At 37.9% G+C, this 11,832-nt stretch overlaps 1 protein-coding gene across 1 annotated transcript in view; it reads left to right on the top strand.

Annotated features, from left to right (window-relative positions):
• Nucleotides 1-441: 441 nt before the first annotated feature.
• The window catches only part of LOC104037286 (vitellogenin-1-like), a 45,332-nt gene continuing 33,941 nt past the window's right edge, over nt 442-11,832 (top strand). Inside the window, exons 1-10 of the mRNA XM_075711394.1 lie at nt 442-481; nt 794-814; nt 1,039-1,190; nt 3,642-3,893; nt 6,065-6,226; nt 6,910-7,061; nt 9,789-9,939; nt 10,039-10,196; nt 10,310-10,475; nt 11,553-11,675. Coding sequence (XP_075567509.1) covers nt 442-481; nt 794-814; nt 1,039-1,190; nt 3,642-3,893; nt 6,065-6,226; nt 6,910-7,061; nt 9,789-9,939; nt 10,039-10,196; nt 10,310-10,475; nt 11,553-11,675 — 1,377 coding nt within the window. The remainder of the gene's footprint in view (nt 482-793; nt 815-1,038; nt 1,191-3,641; nt 3,894-6,064; nt 6,227-6,909; nt 7,062-9,788; nt 9,940-10,038; nt 10,197-10,309; nt 10,476-11,552; nt 11,676-11,832) is intronic.

Genomic DNA, 11,832 nt, shown 5'->3' with positions numbered 1-11,832 from the left:
TCCTCTAAAAGTAGAGTTTCAGTGTGACAGAGCAAGGTATGTCTCCAAAGCTGTGACCCTCAGCAAGAGCAAATTATCAGGAGATTGAAGACATGACTGGAGAAAAGCTAAATAATTTCAGTTATGATTAAGGAACTATTTTGATTTAATTTTAAATTTTAATTATTGTTTTACTATCTAGCTACAATGTGGAGAAATTGGGGAAAAAAATAAGCAAGATATTTTGAAAATGAAATCTGTTTCACATAGAAAGTACATTGAAATGGTGAGGTGATTTGAAGTTGTCAGCATTCATGACCTCAGAAATGTTTGGTCTTTGATTGATCAATACACATTCTAAAATACTCTTATTTGTCAAACCAACATGCCAAAAGAAACATGTGATAGCACATACCTTTATAAAAGAGAACCCAGCATGTTCACCTTTACTTTATCCCCATCATGCGGGGCTTGATATTAGCCCTGGTTTTAACCCTGGTGGGTAAGTAACTTGTCTGCTTTGATGAATTTAAAATAATAGGTTCAGAAAAAGGTTTCAGAATCTAAATATAGTTCACTTACAAACATGAACTTTAACATTTTATAGAAAAAATTATGACAACTTTTTTGTTGTTTAGGGAAAAAAGGCTTTTGGTTATGCGCTGAACTAGAAGTAAAGCTAATTAGAAAGAGTTATGCCATATGTACAAGATGAGATATAGCCTTTCATACTAAAATACATTAACATTTTGGGGTGGGTTTTTTTTTTTTTGCTTTGTCATTTCATTACTCTTTTTTTCCCCTTCTCTTTCAGGGAGCCAGCATCTTAATTACCGTAAGTAATTTTCCTATCAGCTAATATAATTATAATGAGTGAAATTCAAAATAGAATCTGAAAAGTATATCAATGTTTAATTTAATTTTACAACAGCTAATTTTGTTCAGGTGCAATACAAAAATGAACAAATTCATCTTTTTTGTTCCATACATTCTAATACAGGTACTTTAACATGTTCTGTACAGTCTTGGTAATATTTTATGGGAACCATTTCTTTGCAGAACCCGATTTCAGTGAAAACAAGGTTTATACGTTTAATTATGAAAGTGTGCTTCTCAGTGGACTTCCAGAGAAAGGACTTGCAAGAGCTGGAATAAGAATAAAAAGTAAAGTGGAAATTAGTGGTATTGGGCCAAAACTTTGTCTTATTAGGGTAAGAAAATGTATTCAATTTGAAAGGTAAAATTCTCTTCATACTTGACTTCTTTTCTAAGCTTTTCGGAAGTAATTAAGTTTCATCATGTGTTGTGCTTACTCAGGGAGAATGTAACTAACACTATTATTTTTTATGCAGTGCCCTAAATTCTATTTGCACTTTGCCAGGTAATTCTCAGCTCAAGCCAACCTTGGGCTTGAAGGATTTCTTCTGCTTTGTGGTCAGGGAGACAATGGAATGTAATTTGAAATGCACAATAATTTATTACTGGATCAATCCAATTGTTCCAAACTGTACAACCTAGGATTATTTAATCAACTGATTTCGTAACCAGCAAACGAAAGTCAATAAAACATGCGACAGTAGCTGGATGTGATTCAATATTTAGCATAATTAATGTCATCTGGTGGCTTCTTTTTCTGCAGGGTCCCAAATGACATTCTTTGTCATCCTCAATTGTATATTTTTACTGCATGCTGAGTAATTACTAAGAGTTCTGATTATGTGAGAAACACTTTTGCCTTTAACAGAAGCCTATACGTGCTTCTAATGAATGTATTGAAACACACTCCTCAATTGCTTTACACAAACTCCACTTAGTCTTGGGTATATGTGGAAGAAAAAATCATCTTTTTAAAAGCTTTTATTTGGAAAATTGAAAACTGCAGATTAAAAAGACTGGCGACTGTGTGATAAATGCTTGTAAATGCTGTAGCCCTCCAGCCTGAATTAGCCTTCTGTTACTAGGTATTTTTATAAGTTCAAATTATAATAGATCTAGACAGGAAACATTGCTTTTCCATGACCTTTGCAAATGGCTGGATTTTTTTGCAAAAAAGCAAGGAAATAAGGGCCACGTCTGTACTGGTGAGTAGAAGGCTTCTCTGGCAGAGAGGAGGCAGAAGCAGTCTTGTCTTCACCCCGCATCCTCCCCCATTCCTGCTGAAACAGCTCTTCGAGTGTCAGGGTGAGTCTCCCCCAAAAATTGACTCCTGTTCCCTAAAACCTTCCAAACCACTTCACCTGCCCTCGTGCATTTGGAAGAAAGTTTCTGTTTCAAAAACAAATACAGAAAGAATTGCAGGCAAGAAAAAAAAAAAAAAAAAAGAGTAAAGAAAAAGAAAATCACAAGATTTTGGGGCAAGTTCTGAGCAAAAGGTAACGATACATTTATTCCCTTCTGCTCTGGGAAAAGTTTATTTTGCTGCTGTTATATTTAAATTAGACAGTTCGGAGTGATGGTTCAGGGAATTAATCTTTCATCTGTAGCCTACTAGTTCGCATTCAGCCCGAGCAAAAAGCCGTGTTCCCTGGGTGCTTTCCAGCTGACAATTTTTTCATCACAAACCCACAAGTCAGAATTGCCAGCTGTGTTCAAAACCTAGCAGACAGCGTAAGTCCCGACTGGCCCCAAGGGCTGGGGAAAACTACTTTGCCCTGACCCTGCAGAGCAGTCCCAAACCTGCAATATGCCAGAAGCATGTCCAAGAGGCAGCGTGAGGGATTTGCTCCCTAACAGCCTCTTCGGTAAGCTTCAGTTACTGGGGTTGGCAGTGATCTCCACCAACAATAACAAAAATAAATATGAAAGTGCAGTCTCCAGCGATTTGCCGTATGAGGATTTAGTTAGTGTGGCTTTTTGAGAAATTAATCCGCATCTTGCATCACATCGCCAGCCTGAGGCGTCAGAGAAAAGTCTCTTTAAATTGTCAAAATATATAGAAGGGAAGGGTCCTCTGAGAAACTAAGCTAAACATGACCCATTCCCATGGGGTAGGAATCATTCGAGTTATGCATAGTTTAGCACAACTTTCTACTTGCTTGGATGTGCCCCAGGTTGAGGCTGGGGTGTGAAGTGCAGAGTGGGGTTGGGGGCAGTGCCTGAGCCTTCAGCTCCACAGCAAAACATGGAGGGAAGGGCAATTTTTGTACTGCTCTCCACTGCTCAAACTAATTATGACTATCTGGCTGGCCCGGCGGCCATGTCGTTATTAGTTTCTGACTGCTGTCTGTGCTCTGTGACCCCAGAGAGGGAGACGACAGAGTTCACAACAGGAGTTAATGATGCTTTATGCAACATTAACTTTCTCCTGCAATTTCCTGCAGATCTTCCATACTACTTTTGGGTAGCAACCTGCTTCATGCGGCTCTTCTCTGGCTCATTTCTTCATACAAGTCAACCTTTGGCAATATGGATTATCTACAAAACAGAGCAGAGTGCAGTGACTGTGGAAATATCACAGTCATTTGCATTAGTCTCTTTTGTATGTGGAAATAAGTATATCAATACTAGCTATGTTAAATGACAACTTTTAAGTTTTCGCTTTGAAGAGGCTTTGCGTTATTTAGAAGTCTATTTTTGACATGAGTAAAGCTCTATATGCTTATATGCATTGAAAAAAGTTAACTAAAAAATTAAAGAGGAATTATATTCCCCTTTTGTTCTAGATTCACTCAATTGAAGCAGCAGAGTACAATGGTGTCTGGCCTACAAGCTCATTCTCTCGATCACTCAAACTGACCCAGGTACTAACCGGGCAACTTAGTAATCCCATCAAGTTTGAGTATAGCAATGGCCATGTTGGAAACCTTATGGCTCCTGATTCTGTCTCGGATGATGGTCTGAACATCTACAGAGGGATTCTGAATGTGCTGGAGCTAAGTATAAAGAAGATGCAGCATTCATACAGCTTACAGGAGGTGAGATTTTTGTTTTGGCCATTGTGGTCACTTTGTAAAAGGATAAGCCTTCTCTTCAGATTCTTCTACCACATTTTCTGAATTCAGAAACTTGACATAACCTTCACTAAAAAGAAACACCTAAGCCTGGGCAATCATGATTAAGTTGTTCTTATGGGACAAAATCTGATGGAGCTGTAGCTAAACAGGACAACCGAATAGCAGATTTTTAATCATGTCAGAAAATGCATTTTCAGTATTAGACCCTTAGAAAATCTGGCTTGTGATTCTAGAGAAAGTAAACTCCTGTGAAAGCTGAAGCCTACATAAAATTTGAATATTGTATTAAAAGAAGCTTAAGCATACTTAAAGCTAAAATAACAGTAATTTGACTTTTTTACCAATCATATATACTTCAATCTCTTCCAGCTCCTCTTTTAGGAGGAAAACAGTATATATGCCATGACATTACTGTAATAGCTTTGACAGTTGCAGCTGATGCTCTATTGGAATTTCCACTGTTTTTCAGGTTTTAATATCTTAGTCAAGGTAAATCATCTGATATTACTATTCACCACAGAAATTGCAATGTGTTTAGTTTTTGCGAAATCATATTTACATTGATTAGACTACATTCGATTCAGAGATCAGCAAAAACCTTGAAATTATTATATTTTCATGTTATTTTTATTGAAAATGCAGACTGGAGTAACTTTAATTTTTTAAAAATTTATTTTTATGTAAGTAGAGTTGTTTCTGGGAAAGAAACTACATGATTTATATATTCACGCTGCTTGTTCAACATAAAAACCCGGGGGGTGGTGTCGCATGTTCTGCAGTGCTATTTTCTCATATCTGGTTTTACATCTTCATTCTTTCTAATTCAGTTAGCAATATGTCCTACTTCTCGCTGCTGAGAAATATATGTGACTTCACCTCCTAGAATCGTTTCCAAGTTTTCTTTGCTTTTCTCACACACCAGCTGATTAATGAACATTGGCACCCTTGCTTGACAATCTCAAGTCACTCTGTAAAGGAAGATAAGCATTATTAGTCCCAAAATCTGAGCTTCAGAGAGGTTTAAAGGACTAACCTGGGAAAGACTACATCACATCTTGCAGGGTGTAGGGTAATGGTATCTGAGCTAGCTGTGAGCTGCACGCAGCTAGAAAGTCCAGCTAGGCAGGAGGCTATTCCATCCCACTGAGACCGGTGGGCTGGACATTCCCATTTAAAGTCTAGATGTCTCTACCACACCCTGCAGTCTGCAGAGGAGCCCCACGCCTGTTTTTGCAGACTACAAGTCTTTCAGAAAGCTTGGGTAATTCTTATTTCTAGCCCTTACCGAAGCCACAGTGTCTTCAGGAATACTGTTAAGCTAAAGATGAAGCGGGTATGTCTTGCCTCCTGACCACCACATGACCATTTTGCTGTTCTGACATAGCCCAGAGCTGCTTTCTGGAGTGGCTATGCTATCAATAACAATAAAAAAAATCATGAAAATAACCCTTCCTCCTAAAATGCAATCAAATATTTTCCTCTCCAAAAATCTCCTCACTGACTGAGGAGATTTAAGAGATCTTATAAATATATATGCTTGAAATATTATTGAAGATCTGAGCTAAAACTGTGAACTCAAGAAAACCCACAATCAAAACTCTGCTATCCTGAAATTCTTTTTAATTATTGCTGTTCATATTGTGACAGATCATCTGATATTGCAAGGCCTGTTCCATAGGCATTTATAAGCTGTCTATAAAAGCAAATTTTAAGGGCAGAATGTCATCTCCAACCTTAAAATACTTTTCTGTTGAGATTTTATTCTGACTGATCAAATTATTTTGGCAGTTTTTATTAATATTCCTTAAATCGTATTTCATAATTGACAGCTCTAACTGGAAATTGTTACTCACCTTTTCTGAGGCTCCAAATCCTGTCTCAGTGAAACTCTTGAGAATTTTAGTTCTCTCAGTGAAGCTCTGATTTGGCTTACTGGAAACCTGTACATGTAAAAAAAGAGATAAAATTAGTGATCATCCCAATTTTGCTTCTGGAGAGTAGCATAAATAAAAAAGCATTCATTTCTATCAGGAATTTCGAAAATACACAATTAAACAGGAAAGCCTGTGTGGGGAGTTGATGAAGTTTTGTGTAGGGGTGAAGTTCTCTGATCACATTCTCATTTTTGCCAGGCTGGGATTGAAGGTATTTGCAACACAACGTACACAATCCAGGAAAACAAGAGGGCAAACTTAGTCTATGTGACCAAATCCAAGGACCTGAACAGTTGTGAAGAGAAAGTTGAAGTGGTCACAGGTTCAGCATACACTCATCCGTGCCAGACCTGCCAGCAGGTAAATTAGAGTGGTATTACGTGTATATATTTTATATTCATATACAGGGAGCCATTTTGCATCCACATTACCTCTTGCTTTGTTACGCTTAAAATGAGAGAAGAGTCAGATCTTCTGTATCTAGTTATCATTTTCTTTCTGTAAGAAAATCAGATCCACAGAGCAGCAGAGGTCTGTGCTGCACCCTCATGTGCTGCAGACACACTTCAACTAGCTTAAACTAGCTGGCTTGGAACCCATTAATTATCAGCATGAGTTAATTCATCTACCCTGTTGAGTAAAAAAGATAGTCATGATGTCCAGTTTCTGCTATTCAAGATAGGTACTGCTGCATCTTATTATAAACCTGTCTTTGAAATAAGAAAACGTGTGGCTTATACTGCTGCTCTCCTCAGAAAACGTGTCTCCTTCTCAAGGGAATAACCAATTACTTATATTCGGGAAAGGGAAAAACCAGCTAACACTTCTTAGCAGTAAAAGTAACGGAGCCAGGCATTGTGCCTGACCTCTCCCATGGAAGCGTGCACACAGAATTCACATAAAGTGCTCATATGGACAATGAACAAAACAGCCCTGGAAAATAAGTGGGTTGAAGTGGGTGATGTAATAGCTTCTAGTCACAGAATTTAGAAGTTCAATGACTTTCTATTTTCTTTGTTTCTTTGCTTTTTTATATTATAAAGAGAAATAAGAATTCCCGGGCAACTGCTACTTACAATTACAAAATTAAATATACACGTAATGAAGCTGTAATTACACAAGCTGATGTTGAGGAAATCCACCAGTTTGCACCCTTCAATGAGATAACAGGAGGAAATGCTATAGTAGAAGCAAGGTACAGTACATATGCCTTTAATTCAGCAACTAACACAGCATCTCAGTAATCTGGTCAAACTCCATAACTGAAATAAATCCTTTACTTCCACAGCCTATGGCTTGCCAGTATTTAATTACATAAAATCCCAAACAGTTCATAAAAACAACCTTCACTGCTAGTTGTAAATCTGAAACATGCACATCACTATCCAAATTTTGTTAGCTAAACTTGGCAGGGTTTGACTATTTTATTTCTCAGGGATATTTGATTTATGTCATAAAAGCCAAAACAAATGTAATTCCATCTGAAAAATTGTGAACTAATATATTTGCAGTAAAATACTTTGAAAGACAGTTACTCACTGAAAAAGAGTTCCCTGGAAAATAATAATGGAGTAAGAGACCCTGGAGACTAGTTCACAAGAAACCTAGATAGGACTTCGGATTCCTATATACTTCCTAAGTACAGTGGGCTGCTTGCAAATCTCCCATCAAAACAGTTTCTTGATAGGAAATTGGGGTTTATTGCAAAAAGATTGGGCACAAAGCATATAAAATGTATTCGCTTTTCCACAGCAAATTTTGCATATTTCTTAAACAAGTTTGGGGCAAAATGAGAAGATGGTTGTCTAAGAAATTAAACCCCTGTTCACTTTTAGTTCAAGCCCCCAGAATTTCAGTGTTTGAAAACTTTTTCATCTGCTTCAAAGTCATGTATTGAAAAAATTTTTAGTTACCTGCTTTAGTGATGGACTCTGTAGCCAAGGCTTTTTGCATAAAGGTCACTGTACAGAAGATATACCTCAATCCCACACCAGCTGCTGTAATCTTGCATTGCTCCATTAGCTTTTGGAAGAATCTATTGGTACAATGTACACTTTTGGAAACTGCAACATCAGAAAGTTCATGTCAATAAATCACTGATTAACTTCATTAATATGATGAACATGTTCAAAAAGACAACAGTAAAGGTGAAACTGGCTTTACCATCTCATGCAATCAAGGTGAAGATAGGTACAACTGTAGTGCTTTTATCAAATTATAGGTTGCTGTGAGTGAGCATTAGTCTGCAGCCAATGACTTTTGCTGATTTAAACTCTCCTTCTGCAAGCCTACATAAACTGTCTTCCTTACTGCTCTTCCTGAGGTGTTGAGCCCCCAGAAAAGGTAGTGCCTTCACTTTTCCCCATTTTCTCTAGATCTTTTGCATTGTCCAACAGATGGGGCCAAATATAAGATAGCTGGGAAGATGTGGGTATGTCAGAAGTTTTCAGAAGTTATTTCTACAATGCACTTTCTGTGTAAAAAAAAAAAAACAAAAAAAAAAGAAAGAAAGAAAGAAAGTAAAATCTAACATCAAGGACTTAAAACATTTGGAGCTGAGTTTTCAGACCTGTTCAGCATAAGCCTCTTGCAGCACCTTTCAAAGCCAAGAGAGGTTTTACTATTGTTTCACCATTTTAATCCTAACTTAGTATTCATTTGCTCTTCTCTTTGGAATATAACATTTTCCCATCTATTCTAGGCAGATAATATCTCTTCCCAAAATGATGAAGATGAAGACATAATAGATTCATCATGTTCTGGAAGGGGCAGTTAAATCTGTCCAAGTGTACCTGGTGTTATACTTTCTGACCCAAATGCCCTTTCAATAATATTGTATAAAATTTCAAGAGACAAAAAATCTCTGCTGATTCTGTAGCAATTTCTATTCAAATTCCAGTGTCTTGTCTGCAAAGCAGTTATATGCTATTTTCTGCAGCAGTTCTCTGCAATCCACATGGAAGGAGCAGATAGAAATGATACAGAAGATCATCGTAGAGATTCCAAAATAAACACGCCAATTTTCTACAGAGATTTTGAGATACCGTGTAGTACAACAATATTGCTTTTGGAATGTTTTTAGTTTTTCAGTACAAATGCCTAACTTTATTATAGTGTCCTAAACGACCTATTTTGAACATAAATGCTGGGATAGGATGCATTTTGCTACAAAATGTAGCAAAGATAGAAAATATTTACAAAGACGGTCTCTCATTGGAATTATTCTTAATAACAAAGGATGAAGGTTTGGTGCTCCTTGAACAGTTTCCAAAAACTTGAGTACCTTTCCGAAGACTAATCCTGAATTTATCTGGCCCTATTTGTTTGGGAAATCCAATCTGAAACTTCATGAGAATCTTTTATCTTCTGCAGTCCCCAGGACATTCAGCTTGCCAGGCAAAATTGGGAGAGAATTGTAATAGCGCAAGTAAAAATATTGTAGCATTTCTTGTTGTATCTAACAATTTTCAATTCTTTTTGAAGCTTGCAGGAGGCACAGACATGTACGAGCTTTTATGAACTTCTTAAAAGGTTTAAATTAAGTGATAATTTCTAAAAAAGTTTCCCATCTCTTATTTTTCCCTAATCCTTAATTTACTGCTTAAGACACAACACACAGTTCCTGTGATCTTCTTCAGGCCACAGCTTCTCACCTCCCACTTCTTCCTTAAATTCTTAAGCCATGTTATTCCCAAAGGAAGGCAAAGGCTGGCTTTGATCTGAACCCTGCTGTGTAAGTACACACCTTCTCAGAGTACGGTGCTGAGCATCATGTCCAAATGTATCTGTTTGCCCCTCAATAACATAACCCTTTTGAAACAATTGTAGTCGCATTGCAATGCAGGGAGGCAGAAACATTGTTCTCTTTTTATTTTGTACCCTGCATCTTGTAATGTTATCTCCCTGGGTTCCTCCGTTCCAGGCAGAAACTTGCTTTGACTGACGTGCAAAAGCACATGGCAGAGGTCCCACCAAAAGAATTCCAGAATCGTGGATCACTTCAGTACCAGTTTGGCAGTGAATTGCTTCAGCTTCCTGTCCACTTATTCAGAATAAAAAATGTGGAAAGCCAGGTAAAGTTCAGCCACAGGACAGACTCTTTGTTGGAGGTTGGAGTCCATGCATGTGAAAAACAATGCATGTGAGCTTTGTGCATTTTAATCTTCCTGCAGATAGAGGAAAGCCTGCAAGACCTAGTAGAGACCACATCTGAACAGCTTTCCAGCGATGCACCAGCAAAAGCCCTCAAGCTTGTGCACCTCTTCCGTGCAGCAAACGAGGAGAATTATGAATCAGTGTGGAAGCAGTTCTCCAGTCGGCCAGCGTACAGGTACAAGCAATACAAATGGCGATTCCTCTGCTGACAAACTCTGTTGGAGACCATCTGGAATGACTATGTTCAAATGCAGATCTGGAAAAAAGTTCTTGCCTTTCCCGTTACAGGCGCTACATTTTGGATATAATTCCTGCAGTTGCCAGTCACCGTGCACTCAGGTTCTTGAGGCGTAAAATGGAAAGGCAAGAACTCACCAACTGGGAAGCAGCTCAGACGGTGCTTGTGGCTCTGCACTCAAGCACACCAACACGGGATGTGATGGAGGAAGCAACAGTAGGATTCTCTAAACACTCTCAAATTGCTCTTTACTGATTTTAGCATCTGTCGTATTTATTCCTTTGACAAGATTGCAAAGGCTTTGGAAATACAAAGGTTTTATATCCTCTAGTGAGGCTGAAAGGAGTTTATTTCCTGACTGTCTTACGGGAGGAGAATGCAAATCAAAAGAACAAAAATGAATCCAGAATGAAACAGGAAAGAAAGAATAAAATACCCCTGAGTGACAGAGGTTATTGCTGCAAACAATGGTTTCTAGTCTCCTTTTGTTCAAATGTACTTTATAGTTACATCAGATTAGATCTCTAACTGAGTGTCTACAAAGACTAGGGAGTAAGAAATACATATTTGTTATATCCTGTATTCGTCCTGATTGACCTAGCAGGATGGGTATAAATTGGAGCAGATTTAACGAAATTAAGGGAATTATGCCAATGTGGAGCCCACGTAGGAGAAAGTCTAACAATTTTTACAATTTTTCCCTCTTCTGCAGGGTCTAACTCTTGCCTTGGATGCAGGAACTTTTCTCTGCCTACCCTAGGTAGAGACCACGTATCTCAGACCAGAGTTTTGCCCTCTAAAAGCCATGACAGCTCAGCTGTTACTGTGCAGTAATGCTCTGCTTCCCACTCAAGGAAACAGTGGGCTGGTGCCTCCTGTCAGCTCCTACTTTTATACAAAATATTCCTGTCTGCCCAAAGTACTGAGATCCATTCACAATGTATCTCGAATTTTTTGTACCTATAGCTGAGGCAATTATAAAACAATGATGAATGTTTCTTGAATAAAATGTGTTTTTCCGTTCCATAACTGGGTGATTTCCTCCCTTTGGATTACAGCCTATGCCAAATTTAAATCTGAAACACTATAAAAGCAACAGATCTGCCTTCCAGATGTTACTTGGAATTACTTTACAATTGCATTTTCAAATACAGTAATATCCACTGATTAACTATAAATCCATCGATACAAAAATATCAAAAGTCTGGGTTTGCCTTGCATTTGGCAGAAACATATTTTTTAATATTGTTGCTCTTCATTAATGGTGGTAACGAACAACTGCTTTCTCCCCAGCTCATCGTGAAAAAACATTGCCCGCGCTCAAGTACTGTACTTGGAAAGGTTTGCCATCTCAGCTACGCGTCACTATGCCACAAACAGTGCTCTTCATCAGACTCCTGCTCTGAATGTCTCCAGGTAACCACATTTTTATTTATCGTTTAAAAGAAAAATTAAGCCTTGAGTTCTTTCTTCATTATTCAGAAACCTATATTTCACTTCACTACAGTGTTTCCTTTGGGGAAAGGAACCCCAGTTGGTTAAATACAGCATTTTTATCTTTAGATTAACACAC

The sequence above is a fragment of the Pelecanus crispus genome, chromosome 5 (genome assembly GCF_030463565.1).
Source record: "Pelecanus crispus isolate bPelCri1 chromosome 5, bPelCri1.pri, whole genome shotgun sequence".
In the NCBI taxonomy this organism is placed as follows: domain Eukaryota; kingdom Metazoa; phylum Chordata; class Aves; order Pelecaniformes; family Pelecanidae; genus Pelecanus; species Pelecanus crispus.
This window is presented reverse-complemented; position numbering and strand designations above follow the sequence as displayed.